The 21,822-nt window shown below is 45.4% G+C and overlaps 1 protein-coding gene across 1 annotated transcript; it reads left to right on the forward strand.

Moving 5' to 3' along the window:
• The first annotated feature begins 13,862 nt into the window (after positions 1–13,862).
• Positions 13,863–20,257, forward strand: LOC135528718 (gastrula zinc finger protein XlCGF17.1-like). The gene is made up of 2 exons (XM_064957812.1): positions 13,863–14,415; positions 19,468–20,257. Exons 1-2 carry the CDS (start codon positions 14,094–14,096, stop codon positions 20,187–20,189), a joined length of 1,044 nt encoding a protein of 347 aa, XP_064813884.1. The 5' UTR covers positions 13,863–14,093; the 3' UTR covers positions 20,190–20,257.
• The last annotated feature ends 1,565 nt before the right edge of the window (positions 20,258–21,822 follow it).

Consider the following 21,822-nt stretch of genomic DNA (forward strand, 5'->3'; position numbering starts at 1 on the left):
AATTGATTGCAGCATGATCTGGATATTAGCCTCATGGGAAAAATCCAGGCTCTGAATTGAAATATTATTTATCAAAAAGAGCTGTGTTACACTTACTGCGTTGGTGACCCACTTTCATCAAAATGCAGCACTTAAATGTAGCCAGCGGTTTTCTACAAGTTCAAAAAGCTGCTTGTTTTAAAAATACATGTTATATGATAATTGTTGCAGATGAAAGCCGTATAATAAATTGGTCTATAATCAATTTTATTAACAATCTGACGTCACTCCAGTATTTCTTGACAACATTCAAATGCTAATTGTCTTTGTTCCAATATAGCATATATTTGTTGTCTACAGGGGGAAGGTGTTACAGGCTTTGGTCTTTCCATTTATGTTTTGAGGTTGTACTTTAGCAAGGTATAGCTCGTTAGCATGTAGGGTGCACTGATTGGCGTCACCTCGTTAGTCAGTATGTGTTTCACCTGAGCTGGCTTGTCCATCTTGTTAGTGGGAAGGTGTTTCACCTGAGCTGGTCCAGGTTCTATTTAAGAGTGTCTGTCCCAGTGCTCCAGTTGTCTTGATAGATGTGGAGAGGCAGCACCTTTTAGTTGCTCCACCTTTTCCTATTAAATATGTTTTTCATTTCAGGTTAAAGCTTCTTTTTGAAGAGAGCTTATTTTTTTGAAATGAATCAATACAGATCGTTTCCGGGGATTGGTATGGCAAATACCTTACGATTTGCCTGGTCTGAAAAGGAGATGGAGCCGTGGAGTAGAGAGACATTTGGAAGGACCATTTTGATGGGATGCCTCAGGATAGAGGTGAAGGAAGTGCTCTGCCTTCAAGGGAACCCGATTGAGAAGGCTTTCGATGTGACGTTTCAAAAGAAGAAAAACATGACGAAGTGATGAAGATGGCAAAGGAAGCGGAGAAAACGGGACCCCTGTGCCATTATGCGGTGACCAGCCTGGCGAAGAACAACTTCAGGGTGGTCACCGTAACCATGTACAATCCGCATGTGAAGGATGAAGAGGTGAGGGCCTTTCTGGGGAGATATATGGACAATGTCTCCTCAGCGAGGTACCTCAGGGACTCCCTGGGTTTCTGGAACGGAAAGAGAGGTTTCCAGGCGTTACTCAGGGAGTCCCCGAAGAGTGTGGATGGCTACCTCCATCCTCCGGCGATGTTCTCCCTGGGGGCTGACAGGGGAACACTCTACTATGCACGTCAGCCCCCGTTCTGCAGGCGTTGTATGGCCTACGGTCATACCCTGGCCTCGTGCAGTAACAAGAAATGTCGGTTTTGTGGGTCGGAAGAGCACGAGGCCAGGGAGTGTGACGAGCCCAAGGCTTGCCACGGGTGTGGCTCCAGAGAACACCTGTGGCGTGATTGCCCGGCTCGTCACAGGTCATACGCGTCTGCAGCTGGGGGGGGAGCGGGGGATGGGGGGAGAAAAGAAAGGACGCGTGCGGATTGTACGGATGGCACAGGGGAAAGGACGGAGAAGGACGAAGAAGGGAAGAAGGAAGAGGCGAAAAGAAAGAGAGAAGATGGAAAGAAGGAAAAAGAAGGAGAGATTAAAAAGAAGGTGGAAGAACGTGGAGGAGAAGAGAAGGGGACAGTGGTACGAGAAGGAGTGGAAGAGGGAACGGGGACAGTGACGGAGAAGGAGGTGGGAGGGGAGGGGGTGGGAGGGGGAGATGGGAAGGAGTGGGGGACAGCCTGCCAGGCTTCCTCGAGGTCGAAATGAGGGATTTGGTGGAGGAGTTAGCGGGGATGGGGCGTTGTGTCTCCCCGCTACCTCCTTCACCAAAGAAGAAAGGGATGAAGAGGGGGAGCTTGGCAGGAAGTGAGAGGGAGGGGGGTGTGGAGGGGGAGGGGGGGCTAAGAGAGTGGCGGGGGGGGGAGGGGAGGGTAATTTGTCCTCCCGGTTTGCCTCAGCCCCTTGCATTTTAGTGGATGACTCCAGTGAGGGGTCGGTGGGCTGTTTGTTAGAGGGATCCCAACTCCTGTTTGAGGAGATGGGGTCCCCTACATGCAGCCCCGAGGCAAACAGGGAGGGGGGGGATGGTGGGTGGGGAGGGAGGACCCAACACACTCCCTGGGTCATGGGTTGGGATGGAGGACGGGGGGGCGTCAGGAGAGGAGAGGACGTCCCCGCCGGTGGAGATGGACCAGGGGAGCATCGGGTGAGTCTCCTGTTTTTTTTTCTTTGGTTTTTGAGGGTTTTATTTGTTAATATTTAAATGAATAGTTCTGTTTCTTTTTTTAGTCTAAATGTTAGGGGTTTAAGGAATAATGTTAAAAGGAGGGTGGTTTTTTGTTATTTAGAGGGTGTGGGGTTTGATTTCTGTTTTTTACAGGAGGTTCACCTGAGGGATGGTGGGGATGTGTGTAGATTTAAGAGGGAGTGGGATAAGGGGGAATCTTTTTGGGGCATAGGAGGGGTGCACTCAACAGGAGTAGGGATTTTGTGTGGGCATAGAGAGGTTAAAATAGAGAACACTTTTGTAATAATGCAGGGTAGAGTTTTGGGGATAGATGTTAAGTATAGAGAAGCTAGATATAGGTTAATTGGGGTGTATGGGCCACAGGTGGCGGCAGACAGGAGGGAGATGGTGGACTGTCTGGCGCCCCTGTGTGTTACAAACAGGCACTTGGTGATAGGAGGAGACTTTAATATAGATTTAGGGGTAGGCGGTGATAGCAGTGCAGGTGCCATCTCTGGGCTAATGGCTTGCCATGGTCTGGTTGATGGTGGCCTGCACACTACTCCGGCAATGGTCGGTCTACATGGCGCAACTCCAGGGGGTTGCGCGGAGGCTCGACTACATTTTTGTATCCAGGTCTTTGGGTCAGTTGTCTGGGCGGCTGTTGCCTGTTTTCTTCACGGATCACGACGGGGTGTTCCTGCAGGTGGGGTCGCCAGTCTGCCTCTTCGGTAGGGGGTACTGGAAGTTAGATCGGGATATACTGGAGGAGCAGGCTTTCGTTGACGCATTTTTTTGTTTCTTTCGGAGGCTTGACGGCCTCCGGTCCATGTGCGAGGGGTGTTAGAGTGGTGGGATTTAGTTAAGGGGAGGATAAGGGCTTTTATAATAGGATATTGTAGAAGGAAAAAAAGGGAGGAAAGGAGGGAGGTGGATCGTATCCAAAGGTTAATTGAACTCGAGTACGAGGCAGGCAACCTCGGCGGGTCGATTGACTGGGAGAGATTCGCAGCCCTAAAGGCGCAGCTCAGGGAGCTGCAGGAGCAGAAGGCTCGAGCTTTCCTGGAGCGTGCGCATAGTGGCTTTCTAGAACATAATGAGACTTGTTCCGCTATGTTCTTTAAGTCGGTTAGGGCCAGGCAGAGTAGGAAGGTAATGCATGGCGTTAGAAAAGAAGATGGTAGTATAGTTAGAAAACCAGAGGAAATGGTCAGGGAGACAACTGATCATTTCCGAGGGTTTTTTAAAGAAAGGGAGATAGATGTAGAGCAGGGAAACGTGTTTTTAGAACACTTGTCCCGGCGGTTGCCGGAGGACATTAGAGACGTGATGGAGGCCCAGATCTCACTAGAAGAGGTTGAGAGCGCTCTTCGGAGGATGGGAAAAGGGAAGGTGCCTGGGATGGATGGGCTGCCGGCTGAGTTTTACCTCAAGTTTTGGGGTATACTTGGTCCAGTGGTCCTCGAAGTCTTGAAGGCCATCCTTGAGACGGGGGTCCCGGGGGGATCAATGGCTGTTGGTGTGCTGTCACTTCTTTATAAGAAGGGGGAAGCAACTGACCTTGGCAACTGGCGGCCGTTGACCATGCTGTGTGTAGACTACAAGATTCTTGCAAAGGTTTTAGCAGACCGGTTGCGCACAGCCCTTCCCTACGTCGTCCATGAGGATCAGACGTGCGGGGTAGAGGGCCGCTCAATAAGATGGAACCTACAGTTGATCAGGGACTCCATCGCCTGGGTTGAAGATAGAGGGCTGCCTTTAATGGTAGCAGCGCTAGATCAGGCGAAAGCCTTTGATCGCGTGAATAGATCTTTTCTATTCAGGGTGTTAGGTAGATTAGGATTTGGGGAGAAGTTTATAGGATGGATCCGTACATTATATGTCGGAGCGGGGTGTCGAGTTAGTGTAAATAGTCACTTAGGTGACGTTTTTGACCTCTCGTCTGGGGTCAGGCAGGGATGCCCACTCTCGGCCCTCCTCTTCGTACTGTACATGGAGCCTCTGGGGGCTGCCATTAGGGCAGACACAGGGGTGGAGGGCTTGTTGATCCCTGGGAGCGGTGGGCTGTGTGTTAAGATGACGCAGTACGCCGACGACACTTCTTTGCTGTTATGTAAGGACTCGTGCCTGACAAGGTCCCTTGCCATCATTGGGGATTTCACCCAAGCGTCGGGGGCAGTTCTGAATCATGCAAAATCTTCCGTTAAGTATTTCGGAAGATGGCGCGGTAGGACGGATGTGCCCGGGGGGTTATCTCTCTGTGAAGGGGCCCTGAGGATTCTCGGGGTCCATTTTGAGACCTCTGGCTCAGCGACGCTAAACTGGAACATGCGTATCGCAGTGGTACAGAGGAAGCTAGCAATGTGGAAGGCTAGGTATTTGTCTTTTATGGGCAAAGTCCTGGTCCTAAAGGTGGATGTGTTGCCGTCTCTTCTGTATTTGGCATACATCTACCCATTGCCGGCTTGTCTGAGGAGGCCTCTAGTGAGGCTTGTATTTCAGTTTATGTGGAGTGGCAGGTGCGAGTGGGTCGCCAGGGCACGCATGATCTGTCCCATCGGGGAGGGAGGTAGGGGGTACCACATTTCCCCCTCAAGCTGGACTCAATTTTTGTTTCTTTCTTGTTAGCGGAGCTTGCTCAGCCAGTGATACACCCGTCCGGTTACCTCCTGCGGGTGTTCTTCTCGTACCAGGCGAGAAGCGTAATGGTGTGGTCTAACGCGGGTCCTCGGGCGGAACAGCTGCCGTGGCACTTTGGCCATGCGGCAAAGTGGCTGCGTGCGCACCCCGAGGTTGAAGTTGCCCGAGTAGGTTTGGATCACAGGCACCTGTACGAAGAGGTCAGGCAGGCAGGGAGTCCTGCGCCTGTAGCGGGCATCTCGTCAGTGGTCTGGGAGGGAGTGCAGGCGCGGGGCCTGGACAACGGGCTCAAGGACCTGAATTGGTTGGGCCTCCATAAGTGCTTGCCGGTACTTTCCATCTTGTACCGGTATAGTGTGGTGCGATCCCCCACCTGTCCAAGATCTGCTTGTGGCAGGGAGGAGACTGTGCGCCATGCCTTCTGGGACTGTGCCTTTGCCGGACTAGTCTGGGCTAGGGCACGGGTGATGCTAGGTGTGGTTAGGAGTGATTTTGTTTTGACATGGGCTAGGCTAGAGAGAGGCGTAGGGAGAGCAAAGGGAACGGATAGGGACAGGTTTCTGCTCTGGCTTCTCATGAGTCTCTTTAAAAAGGGACTGTGGGAAGCCAGGAAGAATTTAGTCAAGACAGGGAGAGATTGGGGGTGGAAGGGATAGTGAGAAGGGTGGAAGGTGATTTGAGGGGGAGGATGAAGAGGGAGGAGAGGAAGTGGGGGAAGCATGCGGCACGGGAGAGGTGGAAAGGGGGTTTAGGGCTGGGAGTGTTAGAGTGAGTTTGGTAAGGGGATAGATTAGGGAAGGGGAGATAGGGAAAGGGTTAGGTATTGGTTAGGTATGACGGGGAGGGACGATGCTCCCCTGAGGTTTGTTTTTGTTTGATGTTTTTGTAAATAGAATTAATTAAGAATGAATGAGAATTATGATTTTGTAATAGTATGAATGGTATTGATGGTAATAAATTATTTTAACCACCTTTTCCTATTAAAGATGTTTTTCATTTCAGGTTAAAGCTTCTTTTTGAAGAGCTTATTTTTTTGAAATGAATCAATACAGATCGTTTCCGGGGATTGGTATGGCAAATACCTTACGATTTGCCTGGTCTGAAAAGGAGATGGAGCCGTGGAGTAGAGAGACATTTGGAAGGACCATTTTGATGGGATGCCTCAGGATAGAGGTGAAGGAAGTGCTCTGCCTTCAAGGGAACCCGATTGAGAAGGCTTTCGATGTGACGTTTCAAAAAGAAGAAAAACATGACGAAGTGATGAAGATGGCAAAGGAAGCGGAGAAAACGGGACCCCTGTGCCATTATGCGGTGACCAGCCTGGCGAAGAACAACTTCAGGGTGGTCACCGTAACCATGTACAATCCGCATGTGAAGGATGAAGAGGTGAGGGCCTTTCTGGGGAGATATATGGACAATGTCTCCTCAGCGAGGTACCTCAGGGACTCCCTGGGTTTCTGGAACGGAAAGAGAGGTTTCCAGGCGTTACTCAGGGAGTCCCCGAAGAGTGTGGATGGCTACCTCCATCCTCCGGCGATGTTCTCCCTGGGGGCTGACAGGGGAACACTCTACTATGCACGTCAGCCCCCGTTCTGCAGGCGTTGTATGGCCTACGGTCATACCCTGGCCTCGTGCAGTAACAAGAAATGTCGGTTTTGTGGGTCGGAAGAGCACGAGGCCAGGGAGTGTGACGAGCCCAAGGCTTGCCACGGGTGTGGCTCCAGAGAACACCTGTGGCGTGATTGCCCGGCTCGTCACAGGTCATACGCGTCTGCAGCTGGGGGGGGAGCGGGGGATGGGGGAGAAAAGAAAGGACGCGTGCGGATTGTACGGATGGCACAGGGGAAAGGACGGAGAAGGACGAAGAAGGAATCCTCCCCCTTAATGATTTAGATGCACTATTGTAAAGTGGCTGTTCCACTGGATGTCAGAAGGTGAATTCACCAATTTGTAAGTTGCTCTGGTTAAGAGCGTCTGCTAAATGACTTAAATGTAAATGTAATGTGTGTAGATTTAAGAGTGAGTGGGATAAGGGGGAATCTTTTTGGGGCATAGGAGGGGTGCACTCAACAGGAGTAGGGATTTTGTGTGGGCATAGAGAGGTTAAAATAGAGAACACTTTTGTAATAATGCAGGGTAGAGTTTTGGGGATAGATGTTAAGTATAGAGAAGCTAGATATAGGTTAATTGGGGTGTATGGGCCACAGGTGGCGGCAGACACGCCATAAACTACATCCTCTCCTTTCACTGTAACACCATCCTCCTCTTTCACTCTGAACGCATCCTCTTCTTTCACAGTAAAGGCCCCACTCTCTACTTCTTCTTTTACTGTGATATCCTTCTCTTCATTAGAAGGAGAGTTGCTTGGTGACCGCATGGTCGGGGATGTTAGCTAGGCTAATGCTAACTGAACATTGTGACATCATTAAAATACTCCTACTGCAATGTTAAAACATTCTACATTGTGACATTATTTCATTGATATCCTGAAACAACTTCTTCATGTATATATTTTCTGATGTTTGATCAGAGGTCTTTTACATTTATCAGAGTATCTCTTGTCACATTGATCACAGCTAAAAGGTTTCTCTCCTGTGTGTTTTCTCTGGTGTACTGTCAGACCGCTAGATTTACATTTACATTACATTTAAGTCATTTGTCAGACGCTCTTATCCAGAGCGACTTACAAATTGGTGAAACACTTTACAATAGTGCATCTAAATCATTTAAGGGGGGGGTGAGAAGGATTACTTTATCCTATCCTAGGTATTCCTTAAAGAGGTGGGGTTTCAGAGATGCCCAACTCAGAGGGTGGAGAGGAGGATCTGATGGTTCACAGTATCGAAGGCAGCCGATAGGTCTAGAGGGATGAGAGCAGAGGAGAGAGAGTTAGCTTTAGCAGTGCGGAGCGCCTCCGTGATACAGAGAAGAGCAGTCTCAGTTGAATGACTAGTCTTGAAACCTGACTGATTTGGATCAAGGTCATTCTGAGAGAGATAGCGGGAGAGCTGGCCAAGGACGGCACGTTCAAGAGTTTTGGAGAGAAAAGAAAGAAGGGATACTGGTCTGTAGTTGTTGACATCGGAGGGATCGAGTGTAGGTTTTTTCAGAAGGGGTGCAACTCTCGCTCTCTTGAAGACGGAAGGGACGTAGCCAGCGGTCAGGGATGAGTTGATGAGCGAGGTGAGGTAAGGGAAAAGGTCTCTGGAAATGGTCTGGAGAAGAGAGGAGGGGATAGGGTCAAGCGGGCAGGTTGTTGGGCGGCCGGCCGTCACGAGAAGCGAGATTTCATCTGGAGAGAGAGGGGAGAAAGAGGTCAGAGCACAGGGTAGGGCAGTGTGAGCAGAACCAGCGGTGTCGTTTGACTTAGCAAACGAGGATCGGATGTCGTCGACCTTCTTTTCAAAATGGTTGATGAAGTCATCTGCAGAGAGGGAGGAGGGAGGAGGGGGGGGGAGGATTCAGGAGGGAGGAGAAGGTGGCAAAGAGCTTCCTAGGGTTAGAGGCAGATGCTTGGAATTTAGAGTGGTAGAAAGTGGCTTTAGCAGCAGAGACAGAGGAGGAAAATGTAGAGAGGAGGGAGTGAAAGGATGCCAGGTCCGCAGGGAGGCGAGTTTTCCTCCATTTCCGCTCGGCTGCCCGGAGCCCTGTTCTGTGAGCTCGCAATGAGTCGTCGAGCCACGGAGCGGGAGGGGAGGACCGAGCCGGCCTGGAGGATAGGGGACATAGAGAGTCAAAGGATGCAGAAAGGGAAGAGAGGAGGGTTGAGGAGGCAGAATCAGGAGATAGGTTGGAGAAGGTTTGAGCAGAGGGAAGAGATGATAGGATGGAAGAGGAGAGAGTAGCGGGGGAGAGAGCGCGAAGGTTGGGACGGCGCGATACCATCCGAGTAGGGGCAGTGTGGGAAGTGTTGGATGAGAGCGAGAGGGAAAAGGATACAAGGTAGTGGTCGGAGACTTGGAGGGGAGTTGCAATGAGGTTAGTGGAAGAACAGCATCTAGTAAAGATGAGGTTGAACGTATTGCCTGCCTTGTGAGTAGGGGGGGGAAGGTGAGAGGGAGAGCAGTGGAAAGAAGGAGGCAGAGAGGAATGAGTCAAAGGTAGACGTGGGGAGGTTAAAGTCGCCCAGGACTGTGAGAGGTGAGCCGTCCTCAGGAAAGGAGCTTATCAAGGCATCAAGCTCATTGATGAACTCTCCGAGGGAACCTGGAGGGCGATAAATGATAAGGATGTTAAGCTTGAAAGGGCTGGTAACTGTGACAGCATGGAATTCAAAGGAGGCGATAGACAGATGGGTAAGGGGAGAAAGAGAGAATGACCACTTGGGAGAGATGAGGATCCCGGTGCCACCACCCCGCTGACCAGAAGCTCTCGGTGTGCGAGAACACGTGGGCGGACGAAGAGAGAGCAGTAGGAGTAGCAGTGTTATCTGTGGTGATCCATGTTTCCGTCAGTGCCAAGAAGTCGAGGGACTGGAGGGAGGCATAGGCTGAGATGAACTCTGCCTTGTTGGCCGCAGATCGGCAGTTCCAGAGGCTACCGGAGACCTGGAACTCCACGTGGGTCGTGCGCGCTGGGACCACCAGATTAGGGTGGCCGCGGCCACGCGGTGTGGAGCGTTTGTATGGTCTGTGCAGAGAGGAGAGAACAGGGATAGATAGACACATAGTTGACAGGCTACAGAAGAGGCTACGCTAATGCAAAGGAGATTGGAATTACAAGTGGACTACACGTCTCGAATGTTCAGAAAGTTAAGCTTACGTAGCAAGACTCTTATTGACTAAAATGATTGAAATGATACAGTACTGCTGGAGTAGGCTAGCTGGCAGTGGCTGCGTTGTTGACTTTGTAGGCTAGCTGGCAGTGGCTGCGTTGTTGACACTACACTAATCAAGTCGTTCCGTTGAGTGTAATAGTTTCTACAGTGCTGCTATTCGGGGGCTAGCTGGCTAGCTAGCAGTGTTGATTACGTTACGTTGCGTTAAAAGAACGACAATAGCTGGCTAGCTAACCTAGAAAATCGCACTAGACTACACAATTGTCTTTGAGACAAAGACGGCTATGTAGCTAGCTAGCTACGATCAAACAAATCAAACCGTTGTACTGTAATGAAGTGAAATGAAAATGTGATACTACCTGTGGAGCGAAGCGGAATGTTGACCGGGTTGTTGAAGTTCTATTCGGTAGACGTTGGCTAGCTGTTGGCTAGCTAGCTAGCAGTATCTCCTACGTTAAGGACGACAGATAGCTGGCTAGCTAACCTCGGTAAATTAAAATAATCACTCTAAGTCTACACACTCTAAACTACACAATTATCTTGGATACGAAGACAGCAAAGACAACTATGTAGCTAGCTAACACTATACTAATCAAGTCGTTCAGTTGAGTGTAATAGTTTCTACAGTGCTGGTATTCGGTAGACGGTGGACATTAGCTAGCTGCTGGGCAGATAGCAGTGTAGACTACGTTAGCACGGCGAAATACGATAATTACGCAATTATCTTTGATACAAAGACGGCTATGTAGCTAGCTAAGAAGAAATTGCTAAGATTAGACAAATCAAACCATTGTACTATAATGTAATGTAATGTAATGAAAATGTAATGAAAAGTTATACTACCTGCGGACCGAAGTGTAGATGCGACCGCTCGCTCCAACCCGGCTATGTAGTTACAGATGTCGTAAAACTCTGCCCACATTGATCACAGATATAAGATTTCTCTCCTGTGTGTGTTTTTTGGTGTACCGTCAGACTGCGAGATGTGATAAAACTCCTTCCACATTTATCTCAGCTACAAGATTTCTCTCCTGTGTGTGTTCTCTGGTGTCTTATCAGATGGCTTGATGCAGTAAAACTCATCCCACATTGATCACAGCTAAAAGGTTTCTGTCCTGTGTGTGTTCTCTGGTGTACTGTCAGATAGCTAGATGCAGGAAAACTCCTCCCACATTGACCACAGCTAAGGTTTCTCTCCTGTGTGTTTTCTCTGGTGTATTTTAAGTTCTGATGAAGATGATCAACCTCCTCCTCCACATCTGACTCCTGATGATCAACTTCCTCCTTCACATCTGACTCCTGATGATCAACCTCCTCCTTCACATCTGACTCCTGATGATCAACCTCCTCCTTCACATCTGACTGCTGATGATCAACCTCCTCCTTCACATCTGACTGCTGATGATCAACCTCCTCCTTCACACCTGACTCCTGATGATCAACCTCCTCCTTCACATCTGACTCCAGTGATCAATCCAGAGAGTCTTCTTTCTTGGGGTTAAAGTGAGTGGACGGAGAGAAATAAAATGGTGCTGATGCGGGAGATGGGGGTGTGTTCTAGTGGGTCTGGGCAGGTGTGATGAAAGTTAATGGAGATGGGGGTGTGTTCTCGTGGTTCTGTGCAGTTGTGATGTAGTTAATGGAGATGGAGGTGTGTTCTAGTGGGTCTGGGCAGGTTTGATGTAGTTAATGGAGATGGGGGTGTGGTCTAGTGGGTCTGGGCAGGTGTGATGTAGGTAATGGAGATGGAGGTGTGTTCTTGTGGGTCTGGGCAGGTGTGATGTAGTTAATGGAGATGGAGGTGTGTTCTTGTGGGTCTGGGCAGGTGTGATGTAGTTAATGGAGATGGAGGTGAGTTATTGTGGGTCTGGGCAGGTGTGATGTAGTTCATGTTTGTATGTGTATGTTTTGTATTGTTTATCAAATCTCAAATAAAATATTAAAAACATTTCCAATGCAACGTAACCCCTCACAGTTCTATGTTTGGAGTTATTACATTAAACCAATCAGAATTCAGAAGAATGCCAAAGTCAGGTGTGAAGTAATATGCAGGACCAGCCTCGTCCCTATAATGTAAAATACAACATAAATAATTTAAAATGTATAACTTTAAATTAAACCAATAATTTGCGCTCATGACTCGAGTTATTAAAGTAAACCACAGTTTTGGAAATACATAACGCCATCTAACCAAATATCAAATAATATTTGCTATATGCAGTTATCTTAGCCAAACAGCTAACGTTAGCTATTTAGCCAACTAGCTATTAGCCTAACCAGTGTCGCCAACCAGTACGGTTATGGTCAGCGAGACCAACTACCGGAGACCAGTTAGAACCCAACTAACAGTTAAGCCAAGGTGGAAAATTTACAAAACTCCTATAGTCTAATTCGCAGAAAACATGCTGAAAAGTAGTGATGGGGAAACAAAGCTTCCTGAAGCATTGGCTCTTTCCAAACAATTGTATCAACAACAAAAAAAGCCAACCAGCACCGAGACCATTTTGAACCAAACTAACAAAACCTGAACGTGTTTGCAGATCAAAAGATCAGAGACATAGAGAATGATGGCAGAAAATTAATATTCAAAAGTCATTGATCAATGCAGATAAAGGGACACAATGCTTAAATAATAATGAGTCGTTATTTATGATGTAAGGTGATTTGAACATCAGTCAGTTGGCAGTCGCCTACAGAGTCAAACAAGTAAACAAACAATGTAGTGCCAATCAGGTGGTTGTTCGATGAAACGACGTCATTGATGACATGCTGCTGATAAAGTGATACAGGCATCAGCACACTGCTTTGAAGTTTACTGCTTTCAAGGCATGCCTCGTACCTCCGCTATCAAACATAACATCCCCATTGAAAAGTTGACAAAACAAAAAGGAGCGAGCAGGTTGATTTCCTCTGTCGTTTTGATCCCACGGCAAGAAAGCACCAGAGCCTACCGTGCGAACGCGTTCCCAGTAGATAAAACAACCACACAGTTCATATGAGGTGAAGCTTGAGCTCGGTATCAACCTATTGAGCTAGTGTGACCTTCCTGGTCTCTCAAGTCAGTGAGTCAACACAGGAAGGAGCAATGGATGGATAGTTAATTTATTCCCAAAGCTGCAATGATGGGACACACACAGTCTGGATGAATGATCAGTAGTGACGGGATATAAATAGCACTCCCACAGCAATTCTACATTAATCTGCCCTGTAATATACTAACAAAAAAACAGTTGAAATGTCTATCAAAGTCATTGTGATCGTATGGTGGATTTAACAATTCCTACTAATTCATAATTTACTATAATAAATGAATCAATTGTTTCCATGTGTCTAATATTCACAATATCAGAATAACGCGTCATAAAACATATACTTTATATTTTTGTCATAAATGACCTACATTGATGAGACACACAGTGTGGATGAATGATCAGTAGTGAACAGGTTAAAAATAGCACTCCTAAAGAAGATGCATTTTCCAGTTAGATACCAACTTGAAAGAGGGATCTTTAGCATAAAACCCACATGGAAAACAGAGATTTCGCAAATAACATATAAAGAGAGGCTGACTTGACACCAAACCAACAACAGTAGTTACTAAAACATACATTTATGATGTAATGTCCATTTTATACATTTCTATCCCAGGACCACTAAATTTTCAAGTTCTCCATAAATCTGCTGTGAATTACCCAGAATCCCACACCTTTATCACATGAGCGGCACAGCGGTCTAAGGCACTGCATCTCGCTGGAGGCGTCACTACAGATCCTGGTTCAAATCCAGGCTGTATCATAACAGGCCGTGATTGGGAGTCCCTTAGGGCAGCGCACAATTGGCCCAGCATCGTCTCTGGGTTAGGGTTTGGCAGGGGTAGGCTGTCAATGTAAATAAGAATTTGTTCTAAACTGATTTGCCTAGTTAAATAAAGGATACATATATTTAAGAAATACTGCATTGTGGGTAGTTTGGAAGAGTTCACAAAATAAGTTAATAAATATGTAATAAAGCAAAAACATAACTGTTTGTACTTATAGGTAACCATATCGTGATTACAAATATCTTACTAAGTCTTTAACCACACTGTATTGTTACACTGGTGAGTAAAAACTCATGCTTCGTATACTTTAACGTGTTATCTGAAGATAAAATATAAAGTTTTCTCAACTGCGTTACCCACTCCAGTCAGCAGATGGCGGTCTGAGACTTTAAGGCGATGCTGCTGGTGTGACGTATAATCTAGTGGACAGAACGCTTCTTTCATCAGCAACAACAGTTAGTCAGACAGCTCGGTAGCTTGCAGGACAAAATAGCCGAAACAATACATTACTTTAGACGCTTTAGTGAATATTAGCCACTGTGTTTAAACCCACTTCTATCATCGAGTTAGTTCTCCGATTTAATTTCATATTTACGGTGTTGTTATTATTCAGCTAGCGAGCTGGTTAAGTTAGCATTAGCCAAGCTAGCTAACATCCCCGACCATGCGGTCACCAAGCTACTCTCCTTCTAATGAAGAGAAGGATATTACAGTAAATCGAGAAGTAGGGAGTGGGGCCTTTACTGTGAAAGAAGAGGACGCGTTCAGAGTGAAAGAGGAGGATGATGGCACAGTAAAAGGAGAGGAAGATGCAGTTTATGGCGTGAAAGAGGAGGGGGAGGAGATGACTGTTACATCGAAAAAGGAGGAGGAGGAACCTGGATATCTGGGCCCGGTTTCCCAAACGCATCTTCAGGCATCCAATGTTTCTAACGATGAATTTAACCATATGATGGTTTTGAGAAACCGTTCCCTGACTAACACTAGTAAGTACTGTCTTAACAACAGAGGCACAAACTCTGCAGTTGAACAGATGTTTGGTGTTAAGGTGGAAATCTACAATTTCTACATCCATTTTGTGACTTTTAAATTATTTATTTACAGCCATTGATTCTTGAAGAATATAACACATGCCTCATGAGTTCAAATGTTGTACCCCATGAGAACCCCAAATAAGATTTTTTAGAAACAATGTAAATCAACACTGTATAGCAGTTAAGAACAAATTCTTATTTTCAATAACGGACTAGGAACAGTGGGTTAATTGCCTGCAGAAGGACAGATTGGTACCTTGTCAGCTCGGGGATATGAACTTGCAACCGGTTACTAGTCCAACACTCTAACCACTTGGCTACCCTGCTGCCTCAACATGGTTAAAACTATAATGTCGTTACATTTATGCAACCCCATAATCTTTATTACCAAAATAGTGGTGGAATGACAGATTTGTTATTGTTTGAACTGCAGATTGCTGGGTTTTGTGTTTTTTTTTAAACGGCAACAAAATGGCTGCCCAGAGACCTGGTTTGGTTAACAGCTGAGGGATGGGGGAAGGAGAAGTGTAACCACTCTCAAATTCATAGAGAACGATATTGTAGAAACCTTAACCCAACACCTAGCGACCTCGTCAAGAAGTTCAGACATCTTGGCATAACAGTTATAAGGTGTTAACTTGACAGTTGGCTGGACCCAGGTGTGAGTTCAGCTCAGGGCCTCACCCTGAATTCACTACACTATGAATACAAGGACTGGCCATCCATGAGGTCATAATGATAATTTAACCAGTTTTCTAGGATATATGGTATATTCTAGAATTCATCCATGATGTCATAATGATAGTTTAACCAGGTTTCTAGGATATATGGTATATTCTAGAATTCATCCATGATGTCATAATGATAGTTTAACCAGGTTTCTAGGATGTACAGTGGGGCAAAAAAGTATTGTCAGCCACCAATTGTGCAGGTTCTCCCACTTAAAAAGATGAGAAGCCTGTAATTTTCATCATAGGTGCACTTCAACTATGACAGACAAAATTAGAAAAAAAATCCAGAAAATCACATTGTAGGATTTTTTTATGAATTTATTTGCAAAATATGGTGGGAAATAAGTATTTGGTCACCTACAAACAAGCAAGATTTCTGGAATAATACTAATTTCTTGGAATAAATCCAAGCCTCACTCTCATCACCTGTGGAAGGCGGGGCTTCCAGCAAGGCATGGATTTGATCCTATGTTGCGCCAAGTTTCCCTCCTTCAGGGAACAGTAGTTATAGTCATAACGTGTGGATTTGATACTATGTTGTAGCTAGTTTCCCTCCTTCAGGGAACAGTAGTTATAGTCATAACGTTAATCTTGTCAAATGATGAACTTCAACTTAAATAAGGGATCTTGCTGACAGTTTTTTTTGTATTCTGAAATGCACTCGAACTATGCATCATTTAGTGGCTCCTTATGTTACACTGGGTAACAGTTTTCATGGGCCCAGAAATACTAAATAGTTTGAGTTTGCTAGATCCAATGGTTTTTAACTGAGTCATCTTGTAATCCAAGATGGCGTAGCATTAAGACGTGTTTGTTGTAAATGGTATGTTTTTTTCGTCTTTTTTGTATATATTGCAATATATTTCAATCCTTTTCATTTTTAAATTAAATATACCTTCCGGCAACCCGCCTCACCCAATATGATATCGATCTGCTGTTTTTGTTAGACCTTATAGCTAGAACCTCCATCAGATGCTAGCCATCAGAACATAGAACATCGCCTGTCGTATCAGTTATGTTATACTCAGACATTATTTTAACAGTTTTGGAAACTTTTAAAGTGTTTTCTATCCAAATCTACCAAGTTTACTTTCATCCGGAGGTGAAAATAGTGCCCCCTGCTCTAGTGAGGTTAACACCCCGGCCGTCCTACAATCCAAGCTAGATGCCCTCAATCTCACACACATTTTCAAGGAACCCACCAGGAACAACCCTAAATCTGTAGACATGGACACCCTTATAAATATTATCCTGACCAATTTGCCCTCCAAATACACCTCTGCTGTTTTCAATCAGGATCTCCCCTCATTGCCTGCATCCGTTATGGGTCCGCGGTCAAACGACCACCCGTCATCACTGTCAAACGCTCCCAAAATCACTTCTGCAAGCAGGCCTTTCTAATCGACCTGGCCCGGGTATCCTGGAAGGATATTGACCTCATCCCTTCAGTAGGGGATGCCTGGTTGTTCATTAATTGTAATTTCCTCACCACCTTAAATAAGCAAGCCCCTTGGTTCACTCCAGACCAGACTGCTCTCGACCAGCACAAATACATCCTGTGGCCTACTGCACTAGTGTCGAATAGTCCCCGCGATATGCAACTTCATTAGAGAAGTCAGGAACCAATACACACAGTCAGTTAGGAAAGCAAAGGCTAGCTTTTTCAAACAGAAATTTGCATCCTGTAGCTCTAACTCCAAAAAGTTTGTGACACTGTAAAGTCCATGGAGAATAAGAGCACCTCCTCCCAGCTGCCCACTGCAATGAGGCTAAGAAACACTGTCACCACCGATAAATCCACGATAATCGAATTTCAATAAGCATTTCTCTACTGCTGGCAATGCTTTCCTCCTGGCTACCCCAACCAACAGCTCCGCACCCCCCGCAGCTACTTGCCCAAGCCTCCCCAGCTTCTCCTTCACCCAAATCCAGATAGCTGATGTTCTGAAAGAGCTGCAAATCCTGTTCCCGTACAAATCAGCTGGGCAAGACAATCTGGACCCTCTTTCTAAAATTATCTGCCGCCATTGTTGCAACCCCTATTACTAGTCTGTTCAACCTCTCTTCCACAGTCATCCCCCTCTTCAAAGGGGGTGTTACTCTTGACCCAAACTGTTACATCCATCCTGTCCTGCCTTTCTAAAGTCTTCGAAAGCCAAGTTAACAAACAGATCACTGACCATTTCGAATCCCATCGTACCTTCTCCGCTGTGCAATCCGGTTTCCGAGCTGGTCACAGGTGCACCTCATCCACCCTCAAGGTACTAAACAATATAATTTCCGCCATCGATAAAAGGCAGGACTGTGCAGCCGTCTTCATCAACCTGGCCTGTTGTCCGGACCTCTGGCAGTCTTTATGGAGTTACCACAGTGTTCAATTCTCGGGCCGACTCTGTAGATATCATCGATGTCGCTCTTGCTGCGGGTGATTCCTTGATCCACCTCTATGCAGATGACACCATTCTGTATACATCTGGCCCTTCTTTGGACAATGTGTTAACAAACCTCCAAACAAGCTTCAATGCCATACAACACTCCTTCTGTGGCCTCCAACTGCTTTTAAACGCAAGTTAAACTAAATGCATGCTCTTCAACCGATCGCTGCCCGCAACCGCCCGCCCGACCAGCATCACTACTCTGGACGGTTCTGACTTAGAATATGTGGACAACTACTAATACCTAGGTATCTGGTTAGACTGTAAACTCTCCTTCCAGACTCCTATTAATAAGCATCTCCAATCCAAAATTAAATCTACAATTTGCTTCCTATTTCGAAACAAAGCCTCCTTCACTCACGCTGCCAAACACCCTCGTAAAACTGACTATCCTACCTATCCTTAACTTCGGTGATATAATTGACAAAATAGCCTCCAACACTCTACTCAGCAAACTGGATGCAGTCTATCACAGTGCCATCCGTTTTGTCACCAAAGCCCCATATACTACCCACCACTGCTCTCGTCGGCTGGCCCTCGCTACATATTTGTCGCCAAACCCACTGGCTCCAGGTCATCTATAAGTCTTTGCTAGGCCGCCTTAACTCGGCTCACTGGTTACCATAGCAACACCCACCCATAGCACACGCTCCAGCAGGTATGTCTCACTGGTCATCCCCAAAGCCAACACCTCTTTGGCTGCCTTTTCTTCCAGTTCTCTGCTGCCAATGACTGGAACAAATTGCAAAAATCGCTGAAGTTGGAGACTTATATCTCCCTCACTAGCTTTAAGCATCAGCTATCTGAGCAGCTTACTGATCGCCGCAGCTGTCCACAGCCCATCTGTAAATAGCCCATCCAACTGCCTACATCATCCCCATATTTTTATGAACTTTTTTGCTCTTTTGCACACCAGTATTTCTACTTGCACATCATCATCTGCACATCTATCTCTCCAGTGTTAATTTGCTCAATTGTAATTACTTCGCTACTATGGCCTATTTATTGCCTTTCCTCCCTACTCCATTTGCAGACACTATATAGATATTTCTATTGTGTTATTGACTGTACGTTTGTTTATCCCACGTGTAACTCTGTTGTTTTTTTGTTGCACTGCTTTGCTTTATCTTGGCCAGATCGCAGTTGTAAATGAGAACTTGTTCTCGACTGGCCTACCTGGTTAAATAAAGGTGAAATAAAAAATTAAATCGTAACTTTATTGACAACACCCAAATGGATACTGTCATTAACGCGGTTCTTCAATAATTACACGTAATTCATACTGTAGCAAACATTATATTAAACAGGACATTCAAACAAGCATTACATTTATAATCCAAAGTACTGTGAAATGCTCTCATAAGCAACCTGGAAATGGAGGTTACTCCCCTGAGTTTTCCCCCATTCATATTCAGAATACATTGTGAAAAACTAAAATCGTTGCTCACCATTTTTGTTCCAGGCAGATATAGTACATCCATAACTATCGGTTTCCTCATTAGCATGGGGGAGGTTTCTGCAATCAAATTGCCCTCGTGCCGCAATTTTAGCAAACACAGAAGGGGGCCTTGGAGAACAAAAGTCGTCTGGCACACTGTTTAGAGTTTCAACATAATGAATAGCCTAGCCTACAATCATCGATGTTACTACTAATGTGAAAAGAAGACAACATATGACTTTTCTTGATCATTTTATGACAATTGTCAAATAATGTTAACATTCATTACAGACGTCAATTGCTGTACAACATCATGGCTACGCTGTTGGCATCACCTTTTACAGTGGACTTCTGCTGTTGTGGGCCTTTAATCATCTGTCTGACTTTGTTGTTCACACAGGAGAGATACGGTACAATCGTGGATCCTCTGGGGAGCCTCAACAACCTCATGACGCTGAAGAGGGAGAGAAGAGTCTCTCCAAATCAGAACACCTCAATAAACACCTGCAGAGACCCACAGAGAAGAGAACTCACTGCTGCTCTGACTGTGGGAAGAGTTTCACCTCCTCAGCAGGCATTAAAATTCATCAGAGAACACACACAGGAGAGAAATCTTATAGCTGTGATCAATGTGGGAAGAGATTTACTAGATCTGACCATCTGACTCTACACCAGAGAACACACACAGGAGATAAACTTTATAGCTGTGGTCAATGTGGGAAGAGTTTTACAAGATCTGACCATCTGACTCTACACCAGAGAATACACACAGGAGAGAAACCCTATAGCTGTGATCAATGTGGGAAGAGATTTCGTAGATCTGGAGAACAGACAGTGCACCAGAGAATACACACAGGAGAGAAACCCTATAGCTGTGATCAATGTGGGAAGAGATTTGCTACATCTGGCCATCTGGTATCACACCAGAGAATACACACAGGAGAGAAACCTTACAGCTGTGGTCAATGTGGGAAGAGTTTTACAACACCTAGCTCTCTGACTCTACACCTAAGAACACACACAGGAGAGAAACCTTATAGCTGTGATCAATGTGGGAAGAGTTTTGGTCGATCTGGACAGCTGACAGTTCATCAGAGAACACACAGGAGAGAAACCCTTTAGCTGTGATCAATGTGGGAAGAGTTTTTGTCAATCTGGCCATCTGGTATCACACCAGAGAACACACATAGGAGAGAAATCTTATAGTTGTGATCAGCGTGTCAATATATACTCTGATAAAATATATCTGATCAAACATCAGACAATACATACATGAAGGAGTTTTTTTCGTGATATCAATGAATTAATGTCACAATGTAGAATGTTTTAACATTGTAGTCGGAATATTTGAATAAATTTCACAATGTAGAAGCCTGTTTGCCCCATTGATTTCAGCGTGATATGGAAAAATTGGGAAAAATCCAGGCTCTGAATTGAAAGAGTACTATTTATGTGATTTAACAAAAAGTGACTAACACAAATAGAGTTGTGTTACACTTACCATGTTACGTTGGTGACCCACTTGAATCAAAATGCAACACTTCAAATTGAAGCTAGCTGTTTTCTACACGTTGTCCTCTAAACAGTGATGTACACATTATTCCCAGATTCCGTGTGTTTTATGAGCTGTTAGTTTTAACAGGACGTGCAACCTCATCTTCCCCCTGTCACACAAATGATTTCAACATGATATCAATGAGTTATGAGAAATAAGTGTTGCATTCCTTTATTTAGTGACCCCTAAATTTAATGCATCACTCCCAAATGTAGCTGACTCTTCTGCAGGTTGTCCTCTAACCAGTGAGGTAAAAGATATCTCCCATTTCCAGGTGTTTTGTTTAGTTGTGTTCGTTTATATATTATACATACATATTAACAAAGGGGTGTACATGTTATAGATGTGGAGAGTCAACACCTTTAGTTGCTCCACCTTTTGGTTTGTTTCTTGTCTTTAAGTTTGGTGAGGGTTTTTATTTTGTTTCCCTCTTCTTGGGCAGATTTAGTGGGTCTCATGGTGGGTGTCTTATGTCCCAGTTGTTGTTACTAGTCAACTTCCAGTGGACACCCCCATAGTGTCTTTCAGAGCCCCTCCTAAAAAGCAAGCTAATATTTTGGGTTGGATGTTGCATCCAATTAATATTTTAATCAATGGAATTCCCTTAATGTTCACTAGTCTTTCAGTTGTTAATCTTCTGTTTGTTGTACTAAATATTTTTGTTTATTTTCATTTTGTGTTTTTCCTGTGAAGCCATTGTGTTGCATCCATATCTGAAATGTGCTGTATAAATAAAGCTTGATTTGATTTCAACAAATGAACCCAAAGACTGACCGATCAACAGACTCTTGGTCCCTCTTATTATGAAAAACTGTATCAATCCCACTTTTCCAGCCTGCTGAAGGTGTGGTAAACACCACCCCCGGCTCTACCAAGGGCTTCAGGTGGTCTCCCACAGCTCTGCTTATGTCATGTTCTGTGGCCTTGCTGTTCCATTTCTTGACTGCCCCTGCAACACAGAAACAAATTTAGTCATATTATATAAAACATTAAAAGTAATGGATATGGAGCGTCTATGGCCTCAGTTACACCTGGCACCTAAATGTGACTTCTGTCATCTGATCACTCCAAACTGCATTAGGTTCAGATCTACCAGGATGGGCCTTTGACAGTCTGGACGCAGTCAGGCCACTGAATATAAATAAGCAACGTAAAGAAATGGGGTGAATGAGTGGGGAAAAATACTATCTACACAATTGA

Source organism: Oncorhynchus masou, unplaced genomic scaffold (assembly GCF_036934945.1).
Source record: "Oncorhynchus masou masou isolate Uvic2021 unplaced genomic scaffold, UVic_Omas_1.1 unplaced_scaffold_1024, whole genome shotgun sequence".
Classification (NCBI taxonomy): domain Eukaryota; kingdom Metazoa; phylum Chordata; class Actinopteri; order Salmoniformes; family Salmonidae; genus Oncorhynchus; species Oncorhynchus masou.